Here is a 27701-nt window from a genome sequence, read left to right as displayed (position 1 = left end):
GAAGTGAAACAGTGGAGAGGATATCCGACTTTGGAGAATACAGTGTGAGTTACATATTGAACTAATGGAAAGAGGGTAAAAAGAAATTGTTCAGCAGTGGCCTGGAGACATCCTGAAAGGAGTGGTAAGTTTTAGTCTGAAGTCTTGCCAAGTTTAAGCAAAGTTGCACAGTTGCTTTACAGCATGAAGTTGAGAATAACATCCCAGCTGGAGGTAAGCATATTTCTGCTGCTCAGGAAGGGCCACGTGAAGGTCATTCCAAACCAACAGTGAAGTATAAATATCAGTTATATTAGACTTTCCCACAGATGCAGACCTCAGCCCATAGACCATTATTCTTTGAAACGGTATTGTTAGAGGTTGCCTCCCACAAAGACACAGCCTGCCTTCCTAATGCCCATCTGGGAAGTCTGGCTCCCTTGTTTTGCTTGGACATTGCTGTTTATGTGAGAGTCCCCTAAGATGAGAGGACTCAGCTGTACACAATTTATCAGAAGGTGCTGTGACAGATGGTCCCTGCGGACACATTGTGGGCAAAGCCAGGCTGGGGCTGCACTGTTCCCTTGGCACCTCTGCTTTCTTTTCCTAGCAAGTGTTCTTCTGTACTTTTGCTGATAAATCATTGCTTGAGCTCTTTGCGTCTGAGTGTGAATGAAATAGCTTGTGGTTTGGACTTTGGTTTTCTATAAGGGCTTACCCACAGGATTTTCTCTGGATAACCTCCTACAGAAAGTCACAGTGTGGTGGGGTACAAGCTGCAGGAAAGTTCTTTCATGATCAGCAGAAGCATTTGAAGCAAATAATTAGGCTGTAGATGGCAGCTATGAGAGGCAGATGTATCTATGAGCAGGCTCTGCCTTTGATCTTGGTCCCTTCTTGTTTGAAGAGGGCAGCCTCAGCAAAAGGCATGCTTTGAGAACATGGGAAGGAGACTAGTGGTGTTGTGAGGGGCTCCCTGGTCATCTGAGATTTAGCGTTTTTACTGATTTCCTGGTCATCTGGGAACGGGAACAGCAGAACGGGCTTGTGTAGTAATTTCACTTTGAAGTACTTGAACTGCACATGAGCTTGTAAAAATACAGAACAACGGCAAAGATCTGCTTGTTATATGATGATCTATTGTAGCTATTTATTTCAAAATAAATGTAATAGAACCAATCAAGCAGTAGGGCAGAAACACTGCAAATGTTGCATCAGTGGGTTTGGAAAAATACAATAAACCTCATCACAGAAGGATACCTAAAAGCAGTGGAACAGGCAAAAGAGTGAGCATGACCCAGGATAGTACTGCTTGGGGAAGAATTGTTTCAGAATTCAAGGCAGTAGTTGAAGCATTTCTGAAAGAAAAATCTCACCACCACCCCCTCCTTCTCTGTGCACTAGCATGAGATAGGGAGAAATTATTTGGCATTTGGGTGAAGTATTGTTGCCTTGTCAGTGGTGAGGTAGTCAGAACTTAGCAGCAGCTTGCTTATTTGCTTCATGTGCTTTCCAAACTGAGCTTAGTTCAATTTGGGGACAGGAAATCTGGGCACAAAAACACTGTTCTAAATTGCTCCAACTTGCAGCACTTCCGAAAGAGCTCTCCAGAGGGTGCCATATGGATAAATTCACATTTTACAGAGAAGAGATCTCAATAAATAAAACTACTTTGAAAGAGGTGGGCATGAAACCCTGAAACTTAGAACCTGAAATAGTAAGCTTCCTGATTTGGAGCCAGAGTACAACTTTCTGATCTGTTGAGGGTTTCAGGTGGCTCTTCCCTTCTAGGGAACTGCTGTTTGAGGTTAGCGGGTGTATGTACAGCCAGTGAATTGCAGAAAGTATGATGGACACTGGATTGTTCCCTTAGAGTGAAAATATTTGACGCCTTAAAAGCCAAGCTGTAGAAATGCCTTTTGCCAATCCAGGCACTCATTTATGAGAGAGAAAGGAGAAAAAATACTGCAAACAACACCCAGAGCATTGTGTTGATTATTTGTTCAGTCTGTTTTAGCTTAATCCTTCTCTAGTTAGCAAAACAAAACAAAAAACCTCCTCCATTAAAATATACGGGTCTTGACAAAATTCTGCTCCAGTTAAAAGACACTTTTTCTGTGTAAAAGGTCTTCCAAGCAATGACATAAAATTACAAATTAGTAGAATTAAGAGCAGGTTGGGTTTTTTCATGTGAACTTTTACTGGTTTTGTTACAAAATACTGCAATTAGACTTGGCTCTGAAGCAATATCTTGCATCTCAGAAGGAATAACTTTGGAAGAAATTTTATTCTGAGTATGAACTCTGGAAGCAAAAGCAATCTTAAATTGAAATTAAAAGCAGCCACATAGTCAGTCATTTCCAGAAGCTTAGTGTGTCTTTGCAAGAAAATTCATCTGCACAGTCATCTCTAAATGCCATCTGTAATCTCCCATGTGCTTCAGGAGTGCCCATTTTTCTATTAGAAGCATCTGGTCGATTTTGTCTGAGACCTGCTGTGACTCACTAATTCTTTCCTATCTGTGTAGTGAAGGAAGGCAATCAGACTTTTATTCCCAACTCCTTAATATGCTGAATTTTTAAAGAAGCAATTTGCTTCCCTGTTTTGTTTTTCCTCTTTTGCTTTCCCACTTAACTAGTGGGGATGAGAGCGAGGACACCTTTGCTCATCGCCCTCTGTTCAGACTGCTGAAAAACTGCCTGTTCTTATCTGGAAGCAGCACCATCTGCTGGAAAACCTCATCTCAGACTCAAAATAATCCAGAGAGGAGGCAACACTCCAGGGCACTGAATGCCGGATTAAATAACAGCAGAACTTTGCTTTTATTATCATGAAAGAACAACGAACTGTGATGTAAAGAGTCAGTTTTTCTTTGGTGCTGTCAACTTTCTGCTTAATTTTTTTTTTTTTATTCTAAAGATGGTGCTGTTCTTAGGCAAATATAGAGCTGAGTGAATACAGGGAACTTGGCATTTTTAGGAAGAGGAGGACTTTGGTTCCAAACACAAGGGTAGCAGTTCACAGCTTTCAACAATATTACATTTATTTAAACTTGAATCAAATTTATTTTTTTTTTTCTTTTAGGAAGGAGCAATCTGTCTTGTAATTGGTAAAGAGGTTACGTTTTCAGCCAGGCGCCTTTTAGATATAAATTGTGTTTGCTTTTTACATTCCTTCACCCTTTACAGGTACCTGTAGACAAATTGTGGACATAAATGCGTACACTGGGATAGTTAATCTTTTGTCAGGCATTTACAAACTAGTAGGGGAGCCAAGAAATGCAAATATTTGTGGCTACAGTATGCTTGCAGCTGCACAGTGTGGTTTCAGATGGGAAACAGGAGTTTTTATATAACTAATACTTTGAGTCTACAGATCAAACCAGAGTGTGACCTTGTTTATGCTTGAAGTTTAAAATACCACCTTAAAGCACTGCAGTGATCTTTCCATATTTCCAAGAAAAGTTTTAAAACATATTGCTGTTAAACTTTGTGTTGTGAATGGCAAGATAAGAGACTGTGCAAAAATAGACAAAAAAGCACATAAAGGACATTGCCTTATTTGAGGGTGAGACCTCCTCGTGGCACTGAGAGTGTCTAGTTACATATGTGAAATACTGAAGCTGGGAGGGTGGGTCTAGTTAACAGCATTTTTAAGACAAGGCTCACTGCCCTTAGTTTCTCTTTGCCCCTTCCCATGTGCTCTTTCTGCCTCCATCCATCTGCTGTACTTTTCTCCATGTGAGCCCTGCCTCCTGTGTGCCCCACTTTTAGTGCAATAATTTCTTAATGGGCATATCTCTGTATGGGGGAAGCTGGTATCTATCATATGCTCATCCCACCTTTCAGCCTCTGCACAGTGATGAGGCCAGCTCTGCTCTAGCTAGTAGTGTAGGAAGGTTGCAAAACTCAGAGAGCTGTGCAGTCTGCTTGAGTACAGGCAAGATTTGCTTTTTCAGTGCTAGCAAAACTCCTTTTAAGGTCCTGGTAAGGGAAATCAGATGCCAGATCACACAAAGACACCTTGAAGTTTATGAAACAATCAGGTGTTCTGTGACTTCTTTATTCCATCTCTAGTCATAAGCCACTTGCTCTTCATTAGTTTACCTGAAAGTGAAAGAGAAAGGTATTAGACATGGGATGAATTTGATCCATAACTACCTGTCACCTAAGAAAACCGGTGTGATTGCTTTCCCTGACCTGAGCTGCCCTATGTGAAGTCCCTCTCTGACCTTAGAGGACATGACTGGGTTTCTTTACTCCTGTCCAGGAACCTTGACATAATACTTGTGGCAGCATGGTCTAGAGGGTGGGGAGGAGTGATCTTCCTTTCCTCCCTCCTTTTTCCTTCTCTTTGTCTCATCTCTCCTCCATCACTCACACCAGCCACCTTAGGATAAGTGTACCATACACTTGGGTGGCAGGGGAAGACATATATACACAGACTATTCATGATATCTTTCTCCTGACTTACTAAAACTTAATGGCCATAGGTCTTCTTTGGGCTGTTAGCACAAGTCTGGGAGGCAGCGACATGGGGAGACTCTTCCCAGTTCAGCCACTATCCTTTCTATTCTACCCCTCTCTGCTTTGCCATCCTTATCTGTAAGATGAGGTATATAGCATATTTCTTTGTGGTTAAAAAAAACAACCCAACGAATCAAACAAAATATTCTTTGAGGTTTTTAATGGAAACACATTAGATGGGAATGAAGTGCCAGCAACTGAGGGAAAATAGTAGTGATGCTAGCTCTTTCTGTAAAATGCATGAGGTGTGTTCAGGAGACGTGACCTCTCCCAGGAGTAGTTTTCCCTGTTTCACTAATTCTGTCATGCTAACACTGCATTTCTCATGGCAGTCAGAGAGGTGGTTTAATTGGTCATCATCTTTTTTTCTTTTTTTTTGTTTCTGTTAGAGGGCAACTAAATATAGAAGTTTATGTATGTATTATCCAAACAAAATCTCTGTATATATAGTCCAGCTCCTCTCTATGCCTGACTCTTGTTCACTCTCTAGCAACAAACAGGAGAATGCATAGGATTGAGCAGTCAAGATTATACCTGCCTGGGAGTTTAAGAATCCAGTTTGTCTCCTGCACAAGCTGTTATTTCCAGAGGCTGCAGGCAGAATAACTAATTCATTAGGGGCTTCAGGTATCAATCTCTGAGTCAAAGTAAATGGAAGCTGACATGATAAGCTACCTCTTCTGGTAGCTACATATGATCCACAGCAACATCGTGCAATTAATCCAAATTACTTGCTGAAAGTTTTTAAATGGAAAACTGACATTTTACCAAATCTATATTCTAATTCTTTTAGAACTGTAATTGAGCTTACAAGTCCAGAGGAGGAAAAATGTCTGTCACATACAGTAAGGAATTGTAAGTGTTTTTTGTCTTGGTACCATTTCTGGTCCTCCTGCTTTCTCTTGTTGCATCTGATAGAAATGTCATCTTTCAAGGAACAAACTTTCTTCTTTAGGAATGCGGTGCCCTTTTTACGGAGGAAAATAAGAGTGGAAACTTGTGGAGTGCTGAAATGAAACCCAGTTACAATAGCTTAAAAGGCTGACTGCAAGAGATTATAGGAGAAATGTATGATAGTTGTGTAATTATCTCCATTTGTGGATAATGTTTGTATCACAGGGATTTCACTAGTGCATATATACACACACATATAGTTTCATAATTAGTTATATTTGTGACATATCACAGACTGTTCCTTGGGGCATATATGTCTATGTCATCTACTTAATTAATTAGTTAATATGCATAGATAATCCATGCACCTTTCTGAGCCCTGGTGACCATATAAGCTGGGAATGTGTCTCAGGGCACTAACTGTTGATGACCTGTTTCTGTTCCGTTGTCTCTGAGGATGCATTAACTTTGTCTAGGAACTGAGGAGCACAATGCAGTTATTTTGGGGCAGTTATTCGAATGGCTGAAAGCCTGATGTGGGAAGGGATCCGCTATGGTTTCACTGGTAGTGCCGGCAGACAGAACTAATGGCTGAAAGCCTGATGTGGGAAGGGATCCTTGCTATGGTTTCATTGGTAGTGCCGGCAGACAGAACTCAGTGTCTGGTAAGGATTATATGGATGCCAGTCTGGGACATAATTTTCTCAAGTGTCTCAGCTGGGCAAACTCTGGATTTCACATTTGGTGTGAAGTTAGATAGTTCGTGAACCGACTATAATTTCCTGTGGTTTTCTGCATGTCAGAGCCATGTGAGGAAAGAGGCTGGAAATAAATGTCTTCTGAAGGCATGCACAGAAGATTAGTGCACTTGTGTGCTTCCAGATATAGATAAGAGAGGAAAGAAGCTTGACCATCTCTTGCATTCTTTCATGGATTCCCATACTATGTGGCAAACCTGCCTCCTACAGCAGCTGCTGCTGCTGCAGACATTGTCACACCCTAGTGCTTAGGTGACCTGGCAGATCTGCGTGTCTGGTGCTGTTGGCCCTCATTGTCAAGATTTATGCAAAAGTTCATAGAGCAAACCAAAGCTTTATAATTAATAATAATGATTTTTTTTTCTCCTGTAGTAAATAAAATAAAACTTCTAAAGCATTTTAAGGCATATTCAAAGCCTCACACACACTCACAGATGTGTCTGGCATAAACCTGGGCAGGTAATGTCTGAATGTTTTAACTGTCTTCTCCCACCAGAGCTGGACAGCATTGAGGAGCTAGAGAAGAAGCGTATTTGCAGGATCATCACAAAAGATTTCCCTCAGTACTTCGCGGTGGTTTCACGAATCAAGCAGGAGAGTAACCAAATCGGCCCAGAGGGTGGGGTACTGAGCAGCACAACGGTGCCGCGTGTCCAGGCGTCCTTCCCCGAGGGTGCTCTAACCAAAAGAATCCGCGTGGGGCTGCAGGTAAAGGTGCTCTGTGTTCATATTGTTGGTCTTAACACATGAGGCTTGCAGCTAAAGAGCCTACTGCTCCTTAGTAGTTGCAAGGTGGGTAGTATTCACACCTGAGATCTGAACTGGCATGTGTCTGCCCAAGCCCACTCTGCCTCTCAGTGCCACTCTGGTGTGGGTGATGCACAGGTCTCCCCACAGCAAAAGCCCAGCTCACCTTTTATCATCCCCTCAAATATTGCTTAGCAACTGAAGAATGGAGAGAAAAGCAAAGGCCTGGAGCCACCCCAGCCTCAGGGGTATTGTCTGCCATCTTCCTGATGGCTGCAGCTGCCAGCAGCTGTGAGCTGCACAGCCTCTGTGCAGTCGCAGCATCCTGTGGCCAAGTAGCAGCTTGTGATTGGTGTCACTAGACTGCCCTTTGCCATAGGAATGTGTTTTGGTAAGGAGTTTATGCAGCTGTTTGCCAGCTGTTCCTGGGTCAAAGACCTCCCATATACATCTGTTGTAGCTTAGGGCATTCACTATTGGCATTTCTAGCAATGGATGGCATCTGGGAAGAGCAAATAGCTTAAACTCTCCTTAAACAAACTGCACAGAAAGTGGAGAAATATTCCATAGAAGGCATCTTTTTCTTTGAGTTCTGTTAATTATCACTTAAAATTACTTAATAACCTGACAAGTTTGAAAAAATAAATAAAATTCAGCAGAAAATAAAAGAAAAATTGAGATATCTTTTGGAAAATTGTTCTGCATGTCTACAACTAATTTGTAGCTCTAATTTAAATATTTTCCCTGTGTTGACAGGCTCAACCAGTTCCAGAGGAGATTGTCAAAAAAATCCTTGGAAACAAAGCAACTTTCAGTCCCATTGTTACTGTGGAGCCAAGAAGAAGGAAATTTCATAAGCCAATAACCATGACAATTCCTGTGCCGCCTCCGTCGGGAGAAGGTGTAACCAATGGGTACAAAGGGGACACAACGCCCAGCCTTCGACTTTTATGTAGCATTACAGGTTAGAGAAAATCATGCACTTTGCAAAGGTTTCTGTGACAACGATTCCTCTGTGCTCACTCTCATAACTGTACAACTTGTGCTTTCCAGTGAGGGAACATTGGTGTGCCTGGTCCAGTAGAGTTCAGATCAGTCCTCCTGAGCAAAGCCAGCTGAGGTCATTTGAAAGGCTCACACTCATTCCCTGGGCTTTGAATCTTGTTTCATGCCATTGTAAAAGAACTTTGCTAACAGATATTAAATACTATTTTTACTTACACAGTACAAAGAATTTCAGCCTTGACTATTAAACATGGTTGTCAGTAAAAGTAGTTTGCAGAAATAATTCTGTTCTAGCTGGTATCAAGGTGGGGTTTGCTATTGACTTGTAGATAAGTTCTTTGTTTACATCAGCATTGTTACGTGGTGTGTAACGTATGATGTAATATATAACATGTAGCTCAGCTGTCTGAGAACATTATTGTCTAGGTTTTTTTATGTGTGAAGGAAAATAACTTCAGATAGAGATATTCTTACGTAGTCTGTACATGCTTGGTGTTTGAAAGAAAATCTCCGCGGTTTATCTTTACTTAGGAGGTACTTCACCTGCGCAGTGGGAGGATATCACAGGCACCACTCCGCTGACGTTCTCAAATGACTGTGTCTCATTCACAACCAATGTTTCAGCCAGGTATGATAACAGAGCTTGCCAAATGTACCCAGGGAGTAGTTTACCTTGAATAACAAAGTGCAGAGTTGTGGGGTCGTGTTTTGGCTTTCTGTAATTCTTTTGCAAGACAGATGAAACAGTAATGGACCAGATGCTCCTTTGTCACTATATATCATCATCCCACACATCCGGGCTTGCACATGAAGCTTCGTCGTGACCTCTTCTGCTGCGGTGATATTTCCTGGCAATCACATATGCTGATTCTCTAAAGACTGCAGTACCACACAAGGGTTTGTTTTTCTGCAAACAGCAACAGAAAGGGAAAATTTAAAATGCTCATTCAATAAAAAAATTGAGAAGATTCATAAAAAACATATTTGTTTAAAAAAGTTAAAGACATTCAGTTTCTAGTTGTGGGCTTTTTAGTTGAAAATGATGTAAAATTACTTTAGCAAAAATATCATTTGCCAAAAAATCATGGTTTGAAATGAATTTTGATGGACTTAGTGGACTTACATGCTGATTGGAGACATTCAACAGGATTTGTACAAATCACACATCCTAGTGGAGAAAATTCATGGTATGCCAGGTAAAGAATTTATCATTCAGTACGTAACATTTGGACCTATAAAAAGCTTTATAAAAGAGAGAGAATTGCTGAAAGAACAAAATTGATCTGGGCTGACATATTGTGGAAAAGACCTATACAAACTATGAATTAAAATATTAATAACTTGTGTCAAAATTGTAATCAAACTCTTAATCTTAAGATGAGAAAATGACAGTAGGACATCTCTCTGTTTGAGAAGCTTAACTGTGGGCATATTCTCCTAACCTATATGGTTGATGTGATTTTGCTATATATATGTGTTATCAAGGAGATTGTTTTAGCAAATTGAATGTATGGTGAAGTATCAGCACATTACAATATGCATAGTATGTGGTCACAAGAAATATAGTTTCCCTGCTTTGGCTTCAAATGAGGCTTTAAATAGTTTTATAAGATTCCACTGTGAGAAGGGTCAAATAAGTATATCAACATTTCACTGCCAGGTATTCCCATTTTTTAATGGTTTAAGCTCCACTGAAAGCAGAAGGTAAATTACACTTTTGGGAAGTCTGCAAGGACAGTACGCATGCAGATGTCCGAGGATCACAGGACATGGTTTCTCTTTAAAGGTTTAACCAACGTTTGAGCATAATAAAAAGTTGCTTTAATGTTTTACTTTTTCCCACTCAGATTTTGGCTTGCAGACTGCCATCAAGTACTAGAGACTGTTGGGCTGGCAACACAGCTTTATAGAGAATTAATATGTGTTCCTTATATGGCAAAGTTTGTGATATTTGCCAAAATGAATGACCCTGTGGAATCCAATTTGCGTTGCTTCTGCATGACTGATGACAAAGTGGACAAAACATTGGAGCAACAAGAGAACTTTGAAGAAGTTGCAAGAAGCAAAGACATTGAGGTATATTTCTTACCCATAGGTGGCTTCCTCCTTGTAAATGGACACTGTGTTTTCCAAGTGGCAACAGGTCCTGCAAAAGCCACTGTAAGCTCAGTTAAATAAAGGTTCACAGCAAGGCTGTGTCAAAAAATTTCTTGATAGGAGGCCAAAAAAGGACAAGGTGAGGGGAGCATGAGGACCTGTCTCCAAATGGATGCCCTAGGCCAGTCTGCGGTGGTTTTGCAAGCACTGCTGTCGAGTAGCCCTGGTTGGGCTTTGCAAATGGCTGACCTAGAATTCCTTCTTATTGGTCCCACAGACACACAATCATGAGTAGGGCTGGTTTGTGGTGGATACATAGTCACCAACACACTGTTTTTTGAAGGAAATCTATGCACTCTTTCTCCAGAAAAGCTACTTATGTAGCTCATGGTTTCCCAAACTGCCTGCACTCATAATACCTTGCCAGTAATACACATTGATTTTTTAATTTATTATTGAATTTAATCTGAGTGGAGACTTGTGATAAAGTCAGGAACCTAGGATGGGGAAAATCATTATATACTTATGTGCATGGATCTACTATGAAAAGAGGTATTTATTGACTTTTATTTATTGCTTTGATAGGTTCTGGAAGGAAAACCTATTTATGTTGATTGCTATGGAAATCTGGCCCCTTTGACTAAAGGAGGACAGCAGCTTGTTTTTAATTTTTATGCTTTCAAAGAAAATAGACTGCCATTCTCTATCAAGGTAAATGCAAAACAGCCTTTTATTAAAACTGTGTCTCAAGTTAGACCTCCACAATACTACCAGTAGATCACTATTTCCCAGGGACTAAGCAAAGGAGATGGATTCAAAAACATACTGTACAGCAGAACAGCCTCCACAAAAATGTGCACAGACTGTTCATGTCTAAATTTCCATGAATGGACGCTCACTTTCCTTAGTGATATCATAGGTGCCATGCAAAAGAAGTTTTTAAGTATTTTGGGGAGCACAAGTGGAAAACCTGGTTAAAAAAAAAAAAAAAATGAAGGTGAGCAGAAAATGTCTCGCAGTAATATCCCAGTATAAAACTGTCTCATTGGACTCGGTCAACATCTTGTCTTGCATGGATTTACCATCAGAGAGCTTCAGTCTGATCTAACTCTTTAATGGTAACACCTTTCCTTCTTCAGTACCTCAGCTCAATAACATTGGTCTTTACCCATTAGATAGCTTCTTGTGGAGAGAGACTCTGAGAAACTCTCCAGAAACCTCCCCTAGGTATCTTAATTATTACGTATTACTACACTGTACTCAAATTTCTTTTCTAGGTAAGAGACACCAGCCAGGAACCTTGTGGTCGACTATCATTTTTGAAGGAACCAAAGACTACAAAAGGACTGCCACAAACTGCTGTTTGCAACTTGAATATTACTCTGCCAGCACACAAAAAGGTATTTGTTAGAAAAAATTAGAAACATTTTCCTTAGGGTTGGTTTGATTTTGGTTTTGCTCCTTTAGTTTTTGTGTTTTATTTTGTTTTGTTTTTTTCTGCTAGTGTTAAAGCAACCCTGTGAAATGCCAGTAATTGAGAATGCTTTGGAATATAATAAAGGCTTTTTAAATTTATGTTTCATTGGTTTCTTGTTTGTAGAACGCTTTTAAAGTCTCTTGTTACTGTGGTGTCAAGTTCCTATATTTTTTACGATTCTGTTTACAGCTCATGCTTCAGCCTGCAAGTCATAGATTTATGCTTTCAGTAATGTCACGTGTTGATTTGCATTGGTTGTAAGATTTCTTTTTTCTTTTGTGTTGACATTTTGGATTTGCTTTGCCTTATAAATCAGCTTGCATTTTGTGCTCCCAATTTGGTCCTTTTCATATCCTGATATTCTTCTCCCTGCTGTCCATTATAATATTCCTTGTCTCTGCAATGCATCTTGGGACCAAAAGGAAACAGAGTCAGATCAAGATGATGAGGTAATATAAATACTGTCTTCTGTTTTTATTTCCTTCAGATTTAGTGAAGAAAAGTAATACGTTATAGAAAAAAAAAAAAACAAAACCACAACTATTTTTAACTATGGCATTGAAATGATACCTACAGAATAACCATAGCCTCAACATCTGACAGTCTGTTGCAAAACAGCAGAAGTGCACAAATGTGGAGAAAACATCATCATATATTATGAAATTAAACCAAACATTGAATAATGTCAATCTAAAATTTAACTCATTTTCTTCTGAAAAAGGATATAATTATAAAATTCAGACCAAGTCCATTTTTGACAAAATCAAGAAGAATTTAGTGGCTATGATTTTACCTCTGGGAGTAGTGCTGTCAATGCTTTGGTAACTGGTATTTCTGAGAAACAAAGAAGTATTGCTGAGGCCACAATAGTGGCCTATAATATTTTACTCCTGGAAAATAAACCAGATTCTTCTGAAAAAATAGCCAAGAGCAATTTCTAAATATTGTGTACAAATCTATTTTCAAATAAACCTTAGATATTTGCAACTTAAAAATCCATTGTTTGCTGGAAACTGCAACATTAGATTGTTAGGAAACTGAGTGGGTTTCACTTTTTAGAAGTAATAAATGAGATCACCTTATGAAATAAACTACATAGATGTATCCCTTTTACCTAGCAGTAAAGTTTTCTTCTCTTCCTGGTGGCAAATAAATAGCAGCAGCCACCTGCTGATTAAAATAATAATTAAAAAAAACAAAACAACCACTCTTTACATGTTAAAAATAATAATAGCATCCACATCACTTTGTGTCCACAGGATTTGATCCCAGTGAGCTATTATATAGCTATAACAATAGTGTTCTTTCTAAACAAACCATATTTTTAGTCACATTATCAAGTGAGCTGGTCTCTGAAGGACTTCTAATATTTAAGACATCACACTAGCAGCTATGCCACTGAATGCAGCAACTTACATTGCAATTTATTCATTAACAATAGTAGTCTGCTTTCTAATCTGCATCTTTGCATTTTGTGCCTATTAAAAAAAATCCCCTCCCATGCCTTTTTTGTCATTAATGTATTCACTTGAAAGACAGTGTATGTTGTGGTGTATGTGCGTTCAGGACCAATTAATTTGGAGACAAATATTTGATCGGTCTAAGTTGTACTCTTATGAGTGTTTTATGTCTGTATCTGTAGTCTTTTGTGTTGATCTCCTATTTCTAGCCAAAGGTGGTTTATTTTAGAGAGAATGAATAATAGCATACCATTTCTAGTAGTGCGAAGCAGTTTATTAAGTGATAATGGGATAATATAGTATTGAGACACATTAAGGCAGGATCATGAACTACATCTGCTATTTAAGCTCTTCCACCTTATAAGCAATGACATTGTGAGCAGAAATGAACCCATGGGTTCATCTCATGATTGCAGTCCCATGGGTTCATCTCTTATGATTGCAGTCCCTTCCCTACTTGATCCAGAAGGGTGGTCATTGACATCAGGTTTCTGCTACCTTCAATAGCCACGCTCCCTGCTCCACAGTGCCTGACACTCATTACATGGCAGACAGGAATGGAGACCGACTCTGTCCATTCCCTGCCTCCTTGCCCAAATTTGGCTTCAGCATGCCTTCCTGAAGCTGAACAGAAACATCTGTTCTCCTTTGCCAGGATGTGTACCGCAAAATGCGGCCCATCATGCTGAGGTTTGATGATTGCTCTGTTCACATGGGGGATACCAATACTAAAGGCACTGAACAGTATTATGTTTTGTTGCAGACGGAGAAAGCTGACCGGCGCCAGAACTTTGTCTCCCTTGCTTTACGTAAGCGCTACAGCTATCTGACTGAGCCTGGAATGAGTGAGTTACTCTTACCAAAGTACTAAACCATATATACATGACTTTTCATAAGAAGAGACATTTTTTCTATAAACGTTGTATTTGGTGTCACTTTGGAGAAAAAGAGAAAAGATAAAAAAACACATAAAAAACCCAAAACTCTTGGATGGTCTGTGAACTCTTGTGTTGTGAGAGCTTGAAGAATCCTGACTGGCAAATGACATGCGTTAGTTAAGTAAAAATATAAGAATTTTTTAAAATGCTGTGGAGCTCCAGAGGAGTAGGATTGCAAATTGCTTTTAAAAAGAGTCTGTTCCTCTTCACTTTGAAAGATTAGAGAGAGCTGCTGTAGAAGGGAGTGTTATGCAAAAGTTCAGTAAGGCTGGAAAATGCCATTCAGATAAGCGCTTAAATGTTTAGATGCTTAGCCAAAATGGACTCTCTCATATTTTATATTTTCCCTCTTCTTTCTCCTCCCCCTCCCGTGCTCCTCTGTTCCCTGCAGATGCTTTTTATTCCCTGGCACCACACATTGCTTCCTCTTAAACTTATGTTCCCCTCGACCAGACCTGTGGCATTCCTTTCCTTGTTAAATACAACACTGTATTTAGCTTAGCTTTTCTCCCCTTACCTCTCCTGTCTGAGGTTGACTGCTATCGTTCCCCATTCCCAGGCTTTTTCTTGCCTTTTTTCCCCTCATGACTTCTCAGTTGCTACCCTGCAACAGACCCTTTGATATAATTCCATAAAATCCATAGACAAACTTCATCGGGTCTTGGGAGTTCCCACTGGATGGCTGCTGTTTAATTATCCTATAAGATCTGTGGCTTCTTTGGATCAGATGTGCTCCAGAATATATTACACTTCTCAGGCCTGGAAGAAGACTTCAAGTATATAACATCTGAAGAAGCTATCAGATCTGCTGAGACATCTTGATGGACTGTTAAGGTATCGTCAAAGGCTTGATGGGAACTGAGAGAGAGGGAAAAGGAAGTTGCTTGAAAGGAGTTTGATGACTGTATATGTGGCTTACAATTAGTTTTTCAGGCCTCATTGGGGGGGAGGGGAAAAAAAGTTGTCTTATTTATTCACCAAAGGTCCATTAAGTCTCATTTGCAAAAAGTTGGAGAGTAAAAACCCTAAACTCACTAGAGGTGTACTCAAAAAAAAAAAAAAAAAAAAAAAAAGGGTTAACACAGTAGAAGTTCCTGACCATTCTTTAACTATTCTGTCCCTTTTGGTAATGTTTACTACTTTACTGTGAGCTGCCCAAAAAAGGATATGTGCAAATTACTGTGTTTGCCAAGCAAGATCATAGACAGTGGTTTGGCCATCAGCCTTGAGTACCACCTCCTGTGCATATGAAGCACGTAGTCAGCAGCTGCCACTACCTCCTGCGCCATGCTGGTGTGAGAGGAGGATGTGATCTTGGAGGTGCAGCTCTTCCAGAGAGCACACACTACCCAGCACAGAGCCAGGATGGCTGCTGTGGCTGCTTTGCACCGCAGCGTGTTTGCTTCAGTGACTGGATATGAGTGATGAACCTCTACCTGTTTCCAGTGAATTTGATGGCACAGCTCCTGCAGTTTTGGTAGCAGCAGAGGTTGTTGTGTTTTACTCACACAAGCGCGTGTGTGCACATGCACATGTATGTTTTTCCTCTACACCCCCACCAGTGCAGGTGCAGAAGAGAGCAAGGCAGGTGGGATATTCCCCTGCCTCCCTGTTGTCACTCCTCCTCAGGGAAAGGGACTGAAGGGCCCCTCTGCTCTTCCCAGCTGTGAGGTCCCCACAGAAGAGAAGTGATGCAGTGGTGAAATCTGCTCAGTCCTGGCTGTTTGGCTGTAGCTGAAGAGGAGCAGGGCTGAGCTGGGGCCACTTTTATGGGTTCACTCACTGCTTTCAATCACCAGCTGCGAGCAAGGATGTGTGGTTTGATGTGCAGAAGGTAGTAACTAACGTCTGTTTTCTGATAAAATCTTGGATGCAGAGTGATGGAAACTGTTAAGGCCAAGAATGTCCAGTAGCCAAAAAGGGCTGCTACATAAAAACACCCTTTGGAATACTATTCCATTCTGAAGTCTTGGATGATTGTGGGGATTTCTTTGCTATTTCAAAATAGTAAAATTACCCAATTCCCTGCTGTTTGAATTATGTCATAGCTGCAAACACCGATAGATTACTCAATTTTCTTTGTACCAGTTCTTCTCAGCTGCAATAAGGAGCACACAAAAAGCATCTTAAATGTCTGAATCTGTGATTTAACAGGAGAAAGAGCAGTTAAGAGGGAAGCCTGCCTGTTGGTTTGATTGCCTCACTAGCGAGTTGTGATAGACTGGCTCATCACAGCGCAGTGGGGTCCCTCTAAAGATACTTCCAAACACAAACTGCTGAACAAGTTGTTTTGCTGTTAGTTCTTTTCAGAGTGATTTTGGGGTTTGTTTCTTGGACTTGGAACTGTATGGACTTTTGGTGAATGTTAGCAGCTCTTGATCTAATTGATCTTCATAATAAAGTCTAGCTCATTTAATGAAGTACACTATGTTTTCTTCTTTGGGAGGAAAAAGGAAGTATGTTTGTTCTTAAAAATAGAATTGCAAGGAAAAATGGATGTTTCTTGACATAGGCTGTGCCAGTCAGGCCTAGTATTCAAGCTCTCTTCAACCTAAATGTTCTAATACTGCAGTATCATCAGCCATCCACATAGCCTTCTGGGCTTTGATTGGCTTCTATAGGACCAGCACATTTCTCCTTGCAGGATATGGACCTGTGGTATACTGAATATTCACTATACTATAAGAGTGTGTGTGCTTTAAGTTTAACAGTTTAATATTAGCCTTGTTAAGCTTCTTTCCCTGTAAGTTACTGTCTGTCTATAAGACAGATCAAGCAGGTTTGACAAATTATTAATGTAATTTTAGAGAAAGGTATGTTGAAAAAGTTGTTTGGATATTTTAGCTCCATTTCTAACTCCAACTTTAAAGAAAAAAAAGCCCTCTAAGTTACTTCCAGTGTCAACTCTCTGAATGTTAGTGCTTTATCAGAGGTTATGTATGCTGTAATGGGATTCCCAGAAATACTGTCTTCTGGCATGAGTACCTCTTGTGATGCAAAATGTGGTTGATGATGATTCTGTTTGAAACACCTATGAATAAGCTGAGTGTTCTGGGGAATGATTACAGTTAGCAGGTTTGTCCTTGCCAGGAAGTTTTTGCATAATGTATTGTTCTTTGCTTTTCTAATGTTACCTTTTGAGAAATGTAAAGTTGAACAGGTCTGTCTTTGAGCTGATACAAGAAATCTCCTCAAAAGGTAACAAGACACTACATCTTGTAGAAAAAGTGTACTCTTCTTTTAATAGCCTCTTGTGAAATTATTTTGTAAGGTTTATATATTTGTGCTTAATACAGCATACAAATGTATGTATTAATCTGTGTGCTCGTTTTGACATGATATATTGTGCATGAATAAAAACTGATTCAGTTGCTTTGCTTGCTCACATTTATCATATATCATACTTTCCATATTTCATGTATGACATATGCTTCTTAAAATCATTTCATGTAAAGTTTTACTTTAGTTTTTAACAAACAAAAGGAATATTGCATGAGGAAACAAATGCAAAAGTTCCTTTTCTTTATTTATTTTTTTTATTTTTTAAAAATATTGACTCAGAAAAGCTCTTGCTCTTATTGGCTTTGTGAGTGTGAAGCATATCCAAGTTCTGCATGGGAGATAGAGATTTGAATTTATTCCAGTTGCTTCACAGTTTGCACATCAATTGCCTGTCACTTAAAGGAATTTTGGGTTCTGCATGAAATAGTTCTGAGTGGTTTTAAAAGAGATTTTAGCTATATAATGCCATTTTACACAAGTTTATATTTTGTATAGGTTCAATATATGAATAGAACAACAACAACAGAAATTATTAAAGGATAATTCTAATAGTTGCACAAAGCAGAGACAGACCTAAACAGGCAAAATAGAACTGCTATGAATATTTCAGAAGTAACACATCAGAAAGTCAATAGGAAGTAAGAGAAGAAATTTTTATGTGGTTTTATTTTTACCTTATGGATTCCTTCTTTGTGTTTTCTGTTCTTCATTGTTTGCTGATTTGGTTGCTTTGTGCTTTCTGTCTTTCATTTCATGTTGCTTTTTGGTTTGGACCAGTCATCAGTATATGGCTCATTCCTATTTTTTTCTTTCCCTTTTGAATCTTCTTTTGCCTCCTTCATCCTAACTCATGCAAACAATTGTACTTGCTTTTTGTAATATTACAACGTTTACTGACCAATTTTTCTTCTCTGGTCTCTCTGTTTTTCAACCATTTTTGTTGATTTTGTGTTTGATTTTAATTTAACAATTTAAGAAACAGTTGAACGGAGTGCAGGAGCAACAAGATCCCTACCTGCTACTTACTCATACAAGCCATTCTTTTCAACACGGCCATATCAATCATGGACAACAGCTCCAATTACAGTGCCCGGGCAAACCAAATCAGGCTTCACTTCCTTATCAAGCTCTTCCTCTAACACTCCTACAGCTTCCCCATTAAAATCAATATGGTCTGTTTCTTCTGCTTCTCCAATCAAATCCACATTAGGAGCTTCTACCACGTCTTCAGTTAAATCTGTTAGTGATGTAGCATCTCCGATTAGATCATTTCGGACAATCTCTTCACCAATAAAAACTGTGGTATCACAGCCTCCATACAGTATACAGGTTACTTCAGGCTCTTTCGTCAGAGCTCCCGCAGTCACAGAAGCTGCTAGTCTAAAAGGGCTGGCGTCCACTACCACATTCCCCTCTCGGACATCTCCAGTGACTACAGCAGGATCTCTCTTAGAGAGATCGTCCATAACCATGACGCCTCCAGCATCCCCCAAATCCAACATTAACATGTACTCTTCAAGTTTGCCACTTAAATCGGTCATCACATCAGCATCTTCACTTTTATCGTCCCCTCTAAAGTCAGTGGTGTCACCTGTTAAGTCAGCAGTTGATGCTGTTTCATCCTCTAAAGTCATGATGGCCTCGACTCTCTCGTCGCCAGCAAAACATGTAGCTGGGCACACAGATGTACCATTGCTTAATGGATCTGTGTCACCTCTGAAATACCCATCTTCTGCCAACTTAATAAATGGATCTAAAGCTGCAGCTGTTTTTCAAGACAAGATTGCTGCAGCTGCACATTCTGCAAGCTGTGCTGCTAACACAGTTGCTGACACGGCTGAGAGAGTGTTTTCAACAGCTACAACAATGTCATTTTCTCCACTCAGGTCATTTGTATCTTCAGCGCCATCAGCTTTCCAGTCAATAAGAACTCCTCCTGCAGGTGCTTTGTACACAGCCCTGGGGTCAATATCTGCAACTACCTCATCAGTAACTTCATCAACAATAACAGTGCCGGTATATTCTGTAGTCAATGTTTTGTCTGAACCAGCATTAAAGAAGCTCCCAGAGTCGTCTTCACTTACAAAATCAGCTGCTGCATTACTGTCGCCTATTAAAACATTGACTACAGAGGCACGCACACAGCCTCCCTTTAATCGAACTTCATCTCCAATAAAATCATCTTTGTTTTTAGCACCCTCTGCTCTCAAATTGTCCACACCATCTTCTTTATCCTCCAGTCAGGAGATACTGAAAGATGTTGCTGAAATGAAAGAGGATCTAATGAGAATGACTGCAATATTGCAAACAGATGTCACAGAGGACAAACCATTCCAACCTGAGATATCGAAAGAGGGTAGAATTGATGATGAAGAGCCCTTTAAAATTGTTGAGAAAGTAAAAGAGGACTTAGTAAAAGTTAGTGAGATTCTGAAAAAAGATGTGTGTTTAGAAAGTAAAGGGTCAGCTAAAGTATCCAAAAGCGATCAAGGACACTTGTCTGAGGATGACTGGGTAGAGTTCAGTACAGAGGAGATTGATGAAGCGAGACAGCAAGCTTTGACAAGCCCTCCTATATCTGTTCCAGAGAAGGTCCAAATTAAAACTAAAACCATGTCGGAAAAGGATTATAACTTGTCAAAAGTTATTGATTACTTAGCAAATGATATTGGTAGCAGTTCACTAACAAACATAAAGTACAAGTTTGAAGAGGGGAAAAAAGAAGGCGAAGAGAGACAAAAACGTGTTTTAAAACCAGCTATTGCTTTGCAGGAACATAAACTTAAAATGCCTCCAGCCTCCATGAGGCCTTCAACATCAGAAAAGGAGTTATGTAAAATTGCAGATTCCTTTTTTGGAACAGACACTATTTTAGAGTCTCCAGATGACTTTTCTCAACATGATCAAGATAAAAGTCCCTTATCTGACAGTGGATTTGAAACGAGGAGTGAAAAGACACCTTCTGCCCCACAAAGTGCTGAAAGCACAGGGCCAAAACCACTTTTCCATGATGTACCCATCCCTCCCGTCATTACAGAAACAAGAACTGAAGTAGTTCACGTTATCCGCAGCTACGAACCATCATCTGAAGAAATTCCAGAGCAGAAAGCAGAGGAGCTACCAGCCTCAAAACCTGCCCCTACATTCATGGAGCTGGAGCAAAAACCTGCTGGATCTATTAAAGAGAAGGTTAAAGCTTTTCAAATGAAAGCCAGCAACAGCGAAGAAGATGACCGTAAGTGTGTCCTTAGTAAAGGTGTCCGAGTAAAAGAAGAAACTCATATAACTACGACGACTAGGATGGTTTATCATAAACCTCCATGCACTGAAAGCACGTCTGAAAGAATTGAGGAAACAATGTCTGTTCATGACATAATGAAAGCCTTTCAGTCTGGACGTGATCCTTCCAAAGAACTGGCAGGTCTGTTTGAACACAAATCATCAGTAACTTCCGATGTTAGCAAGTCTGTTGAAACTTCACCACAACATGCAGAGAAGGACAGCAAAATGAAACCCAAACTGGAGCGAATAATAGAAGTCCATATTGAAAAAGGTAATCAGGCAGAACCTACTGAAGTCATTATTAGAGAAACAAAAAAGCATCCAGAAAAAGAAATGTATGTATATCAGAAAGACTTACCTCGGGGAGATATTAACTTAAAAGAGTTGGAAAAACATGATGCTTTTCCTTGTTCAGACGAACAAGGTCAGCAAGAAGAAGAGGAGCTCACAGCTGAAGAGTCACTTCCTTCTTATCTGGAATCCTCTAGAGTTAACACTCCTGTGTCCCAGGAAGAAGACAGTCGCCCTAGTTCTGCTCAACTCATGTCTGATGACTCTTACAAAACACTGAAGCTTTTGAGTCAGCACTCGATAGAATACCATGATGATGAGTTGTCAGAACTAAGAGGGGAGTCTTACAGGTTTGCTGAGAAAATGCTTCTTTCAGAAAAGCTAGATGTGTCTCATTCTGATACTGAGGAGTCAGTTACTGACCATGCTCTACCCCTTAGTGCAGAGTTACAGGGGTCTGATAAACGATGCAGAGAAAAAGTAGCTACTGCCCCCAAAAAAGAGATTCTCTCCAAAATCTATAAAGATGTATCTGAAAATGGTGTAGGTAAAATGTCTAAAGATGATCACTTTGATAAAGTGACAGTTTTGCACTACACTGGAGATGTTAGTAGCCCAAAACATGCGATGTGGATGCGCTTTACAGAGGACAGATTAGACAGAGGTAGAGAAAAGCTGACATATGAAGACAGGGTGGACAGGACTGTTAAAGAGGCAGAAGAAAAACTGACTGAAGTATCACAGTTTTTTCGGGACAAAACAGAGAAGTTGAATGATGAGCTCCAGTCTCCGGAGAAAAAGCAGCACAAAAAAAATGGCAAAGAAATACATTCTAGCCAGAGCTCTGCCAGCAGCAGCCCTGAGAAAGTTCTGCTCTCTGAATTGCCATCATCTGGTGATGAGTGGACTAAGGTGAAGCAGTATGCACATGATGGGAAATGCTTTCCCAAGGTGGATGAAAGAAAAGCATCCAGTTTGCCCAGCAGTCCTGAAAAAAGGATATTTGTGCAACCTGCAGAGGACTCTAAACAAACTATGGAACACAAAGGAGGTGCCCAGCAGACTGGAGTACCTGAGGTTTCACAGACTGGATTTCAGCTGAAGCAATCAAAGCTCAGTTCCATTAGGCTTAAATTTGAACAAGGTATAAGTCCAAGGAGTAAGGACCTAACTCAAGAAGAAAAAAAGCTGGACAGTCAGTCCAAAATTCCAGTAAAGAAATTGCAAGAAAGTAAGTTACCAGTGTATCAGTTTTATTCCAGAGAGAAACATGCCAAGCAAGTAGAGCTCACTGATGGGAGCACAGCTTTACAGAAAGAGGTGAAAACACAGGAAGATTTTGTTCTAGGTAAAGGGAAAGCTATCGAAGACTTTCGTGCTTCAGACACACAAAAACAAAGAACTGAGATGAGTAAAGGCACGCTAGAGTGCTTTTCAGAACCGCAGGCAAAAGACTTGGTGTATGGCTCAGACTCAACAATGAAGGGACACTGGGACAAAAAAATCTACAGGACTTGGGAAAGTCCTGGAACTTCTAACCATAAAACACAAAAAGAAAAACTTTCACATGTGCTGGTTCCAGATACAGTAAAAGAAAACCATGTTGATCACGCTGAAGCTAAAGCTGACAAAAAAAGTGAATTTATCACTGTGACAGAGCACAAACTGGCAGCAAATGGAATTCATTCAGAAGAAGTTAAGGAACTGACTGTAAAATCTCCCTCAAAAAGGGTTTTATACAGAGAATTTGTTGTCAGAGAGGGGGAACGTAATGGTGAAGTGGCTGGTAAAATATCCAAAAGGAAAGAAGAAATTGCTGTGTCCCATATTCCAGTCAGAATTCTTGAGGAGAAGAGAACCATGCTTGATGGTGTCTATGAACTTTCAGCTAAAGTATCCCAATCAGCTGTGATTAAAGAGAAAGTTGAGAGGCAGATTGATTATGTGGAAGATGAAAAAATAAAGCATTCAGAAATCAGAAAAGTTACCAAGCAGCAGAGCTCGATAGGTCTAAGTCCTCCTGTTGAGGAAACTGAGATATCCCCTAGCAAATCACCAGACTCTTTAGAATGTAGTCCAGGAAAGGAATTTCCTTCGAGTGAGTTAGTTGACCCTGGTGCCAGCGATTACTTAGATAAAGTTGCACCACTAGTAAGCACTGAGGGAGTAAAAGAAATTAAGACCTTACCTGTTTATGTCAGTTTTGTTCAAGTAGGAAAGCAATATGAGAAAGAGGTGCAACAAGGAAATATTAAAAAAATTGTCAGTCAGGAGAGTAAGACAGTACAAGAGACAAGGGGGACATTTTACACAGCTAGACAGCAAAAACAACCTCCTTCTCCCCAAGGCAGTCCAGAAGATGACACACTAGAGCAAGTGTCCTTTATAGATAGCTCTGGTAAAAGCCCTTTAACACCAGAAACACCGAGTTCAGAGGAAGTGAGTTACGAGTTTACGTCTAAAACACCTGACTCACTAATAGCTTATATTCCAGGCAAGCCCAGTCCTATACCCGAGGTATCTGAGGAATCAGAGGAGGAAGCAGAGGCTAAGTCAACATCTGTAAAACAGGCAGAAGTTGAGGAACCACACATTGACAAAGTATTACCTAACCATATAAATAAGGACTCTAACAAAAGACCCAAAGGTAACAGAGTTGCCTACATTGAATTCCCTCCTCCTCCACCACTGGATGCAGATCAAGGCGAGTCAGAAAAGAAGCCTCACCATTCCACTGAGAGTGAAATGGAAATGACAGAAGTGAACTTGCAAGATGAACATGAAAAATGCCAATTGGCTGAACCTGTCATAAGAGTACAGCCGCCATCTCCTGTGCCACCGGGAGCAGATGTCAGCGACTCCAGTGATGATGAATCTCTCTATCAACCTGTTCCACTTAAAAAGTATACATTCAAACTGAAAGAACTGGAAGATGACCAGAAAGAAACCTCAAAACCCCGAGCCCCTGAAAAGACTGAGAAACAGAAGGAGTTAGGACATCCTACTTTAGGGAAACCTAATGAGTTTGACGTTGGGCTTGATTCACCCCAGAATGATGTAGTGCAAAATGGGAATAATAATGACCAGTCTGTCACAGAGTGTTCCATAGCAACCACTGCAGAATTCTCCCATGATACCGATGCAACTGAGATTGACTCTCTTGATGGTTATGATTTGCAAGATGAAGATGATGGTTTAACTGAGAGTGATTCTAAACTTGCAGGTCCAGCAGTTGAAACTAAAAAGGACGTATGGACTACAGAAGGCATTGTAAAGCAGACTGATCGCTGCTTTAGTCAGAGTAAGCTTGAAGTCATTGAGGAGGAAGGCAAGGTAGGCCCTGAAGAAGACAAGGTGCCTTCGAAGGGTCCCGCTTCTGAAAGAGCTGGAGATAAGAGTGAACAGAAGTCAGGGGCACAGTTTTTCACTTTGGAAGGCAGACACCCTGACAGGACTGTATTTCCTGATACATATTTCAGTTACAAAGTAGATGAAGAATTTGCAACACCTTTCAAAACAGTGGCCACCAAGAGTCTAGATTTTGATCCGTGGTCCAATAACCGAGGTGACGATGAAGTGTTTGAGACTAAATCAAGGGATGATGAGGCTAAGCCATTTGGTCTGGCAGTGGAAGACAGATCTCAAGCAACAACACCTGATACAACTCCAGCCAGAACTCCTACAGATGAAAGTACGCCAACTAGCGAGCCCAACCCCTTCCCATTTCATGAAGGGAAGATGTTTGAGATGACTCGCAGTGGTGCAATTGACATGAGCAAGAGGGATTTTGTTGAAGAAAGACTCCAATTTTTTCAGATTGGTGAGCATACTTCTGAAGGGAAGTCAGGGGACAAGGGGGAAGGGGATAAAAGTACAATCACTGCCATCACACAGCCACAGGCAGGGGACAACACTGTAGAAACAAACCTAGAGACACCAGTAGAAACAACAGCAGTTGAACATAAGCCCAACATCCAGGCCAGTGGAGATTGCATGGAACAAACACTTGGTAGTAACTCACTGGAAAAATCATCGGCAGCAGTAAACGCTTCTAAAGTTGATCCCAAATTGCGCACACCAATTAAAATGGGAATTTCTGCTTCCACCATGACTCTGAAGAAAGATGGCCCTGGCGAAGTGACAGATAAGATAGAAGCTGTGATGCCAAGTGGTCAGGGATTAGAAAATGAAACTGTAGCAGTGATTGCGAGTTCAGCTTCTAGCCAGACAAGCTGTAGGCAAACAGAAAACACTGATTTTCCCAAAGATAATTTTAATAACAACAACAATTTGGATTCATCTGCTGTCCCTACAGATGATATTACCTGTAATGTAGTGCTAAAAGAACATTTGGAACCAAAATGTTCCCTCCAGAAAGCTAATCAAGCAAAAAGCACTTCAGGAAAAGGTACAGGGACAACACAAGGACACAGAGTAACAGATAAACAAAAACCACATGGGGAGCAGCAAAAGTCAAGAGAGTTGGTAGGGGCTAGAGGAAAATCAAAGCTTCCTGTAAAGGCCAGCTCAGTAAAAGAAGTCTTTTCACAGAATAACCTCCAAAGCAATACAGGGAGTAAAGTGAGAGGGACTAGTAAGCCTGACAAAGCAAAACAAAATAATTCTTCTCCCTGTCTAGAAGCAAGGTCTAGGATTCCTGTAAAAAATACACATAGGAGTAATCTAGCTAGAAGAACTCCGGCCCTGCCAAAACAAGAGCAGGTAGAAAAAGAAAAAACAAACCATCTTCCTTCTAAATTACCAGTAAAGGTAAGATCTACCTCAGTCACCGTGACAACAGTTAAAGTAAGGAAAAATCAGCTTAGGGAGGTATGTAAACATTCTATTGAATATTTTAAGGGAATTAGTGGTGAGACATTAAAGCTTGTGGATCGTCTGTCTGATGAAGAGAAAAAGATGCAGTCAGAGGTCTCTGATGATGAAGAAGACAGTACATCAAGGAACACATCCTTATCAGAAGCTACTCAAGTTTACCAGCCTTCCATTACATCGAAGTCTGCTAGAGACATGAGAACAGAGGCAGCATCTATAAAATCAAAGATTGAAAAGGCCGACAGTGAGAGGAGGAGGAGTAAGAGGACTGGTGAGAATGAAGGCAGTCAGGTTTCTGGAGCTCTCATGGCTCACCTCGTGGAGATCAAGCCTAGTTTGTAAAACTTTCAACTTGTTGATCCTAGTGCATGAACTGTTGTGGTTGCCTGTGGAGTGACTTAACTGTAGTTTTCATTCTGTCATTGTCATCTGTTTGTGCTGTCTTTATACTCTTCTTTCTTCCTTTAAACAAATCCTGTACTGTAGAAAGCTAGTGAAGCATGCCAAAGACATCCATGTAAATCAAAAATTCATGTAACTCAGAAATAGAAAGATTTCTTTTGTGACAGCAAATTTATTCTGTCAAAGTAGAGAAAATAGATGATAATCTGGTCTTGGTGGTTTCCACCAGTAATTGAACAACTTGTGTACAGTCTAACAGCTAGATTGTCAGCATGTCTGGTTTCATTTACACAACATCATGTAGTTTGACATTTGACTTTACACAGGTGAAAATATAAAAGCTGTGAAAAAAATTTGCTTTGTAGGTTATTAGGACACACAACCATTCTAGTAAACAATAGAAGCACCAGCAACTTAGTCCAATTAAATCTATATTTATAATAAACTATTGTCCGGTATTGTGGTTTTCTGTGCAAAACCTTTTTAATCAAGAAATTGTAAATCACAGGTCCACAGAGTCCATGTGAACGGACAGATATAAGGATGGCAATTGTAGCTGATCACCTAGGACTTAGCTGGACAGGTAAGCTTTTCTGCTTTAATATTGAAATTAGTTTTCACTATTACATTTTCAGGTGGCCTTTTGCCAAAAGCTGCAGCAAGGCCACATCAGGCTCTCCCAAATTCACAGGGAGCCCAGCCTCCCCAGACACGCAATGCATTGCTGGGCAAAGATGCCTAACAGGAAGAAGCTGTGAAGAATTATCCCATGTTCTTGCAGTAAGTCAAACGGAAACTCATAGGGAAAATAGCCAAAGTGGCTCTCCTCTCAAGATTTTCCCCCAAGGTGTTGAGTGGATCTATCCACTTAGGCTCAGGGCTGCCTCTGTATCTGGACAGCAGTTTCCCCAAAGCCCTGGAGGTTGCAGGGAGCCCAGCAGTGCCCCAGCAAGTCGGTGCTGTGTGTGGGGTTGCATAACTGTATGCCTGCCATACCTCCACATGTTGATGGGCAGAGCTGGCCCTTCATGAGCTTACAGTTGCAGCAGCCAGCGATCCTTGGCCATAGGAGACAACAGCACTGGTGCTAAGCTGCCTGGTGAGCTCACAAAGGAGTAACAGTCACTATTAGAAACATGATATAAGTTAAGAATGATGAGGTAGACTCCATGGAGCTTTTTCTCACCATGTTTAAGTTGCTTACTGGGTATAAATATGATAATAGCTCACAGAGATGATGGAAATTCAAAATTATGTCTGTATGCCTTAGGAAATTAAAGTATGAGTATATAATGCCATGTTCATTGTTTTGTGTAAAGTTTGTGTCAGGTAGTTTTGTTGACATCTGTGTGATCTAAGAAAGGTAGTATTTTTAAGCCTGACAGGATGATTTGAGGGATTTGTGCTTTGTTTGGTGTTTTTGTTGTTGTTTTCTTCCTTTGCTTGCTTTTTTAATTGTCTTTATAGAACTGGCAAGAGAACTGAATTTTTCTGTGGATGAAATAAACCAAATCCGAGTAGAAAACCCAAATTCTCTTATTGCTCAAAGCTTCATGTTATTAAAAAAATGGGTTACCAGAGATGGGAAAAATGCTACAAGTAAGTTCAAGTAGTTACTTTTGTTGTTTATAAATTATAGTCCATTTCCTCTGTTGCCTGCACTAAATAGGTTAAACTGAAGAAAGCATTGTAAATGTCTTTCGCAAACCACTGATGGTGGGGTGGGGGCG

At 40.3% G+C, this 27701-nt stretch overlaps 1 protein-coding gene across 1 annotated transcript in view; it reads left to right on the top strand.

Moving 5' to 3' along the window:
* The window catches only part of ANK3 (ankyrin 3), a gene marked incomplete at its 3' end in the record, with an annotated part of 48485 nt that extends 20915 nt beyond the window's left edge, over positions 1–27570 (top strand). The window contains exons 6-16 of the mRNA XM_010166234.2: positions 6654–6865; positions 7661–7868; positions 8441–8537; positions 9757–9985; positions 10592–10717; positions 11284–11406; positions 11906–11932; positions 13707–13788; positions 18146–25840; positions 26480–26554; positions 27439–27570. Coding sequence (XP_010164536.2) covers positions 6654–6865; positions 7661–7868; positions 8441–8537; positions 9757–9985; positions 10592–10717; positions 11284–11406; positions 11906–11932; positions 13707–13788; positions 18146–25840; positions 26480–26554; positions 27439–27570 — 9006 coding nt within the window. The remainder of the gene's footprint in view (positions 1–6653; positions 6866–7660; positions 7869–8440; positions 8538–9756; positions 9986–10591; positions 10718–11283; positions 11407–11905; positions 11933–13706; positions 13789–18145; positions 25841–26479; positions 26555–27438) is intronic.
* Between the last annotated feature and the right edge of the window lie 131 nt (positions 27571–27701).

Source organism: Antrostomus carolinensis, unplaced genomic scaffold, assembly GCF_000700745.2.
Source record: "Antrostomus carolinensis isolate BGI_N321 unplaced genomic scaffold, ASM70074v2 scaffold5484, whole genome shotgun sequence".
Lineage (NCBI taxonomy): Eukaryota > Metazoa > Chordata > Aves > Caprimulgiformes > Caprimulgidae > Antrostomus > Antrostomus carolinensis.
Note: the sequence above shows the minus strand (reverse complement) of the source record. Positions and strands in the feature narration are given on the sequence as shown.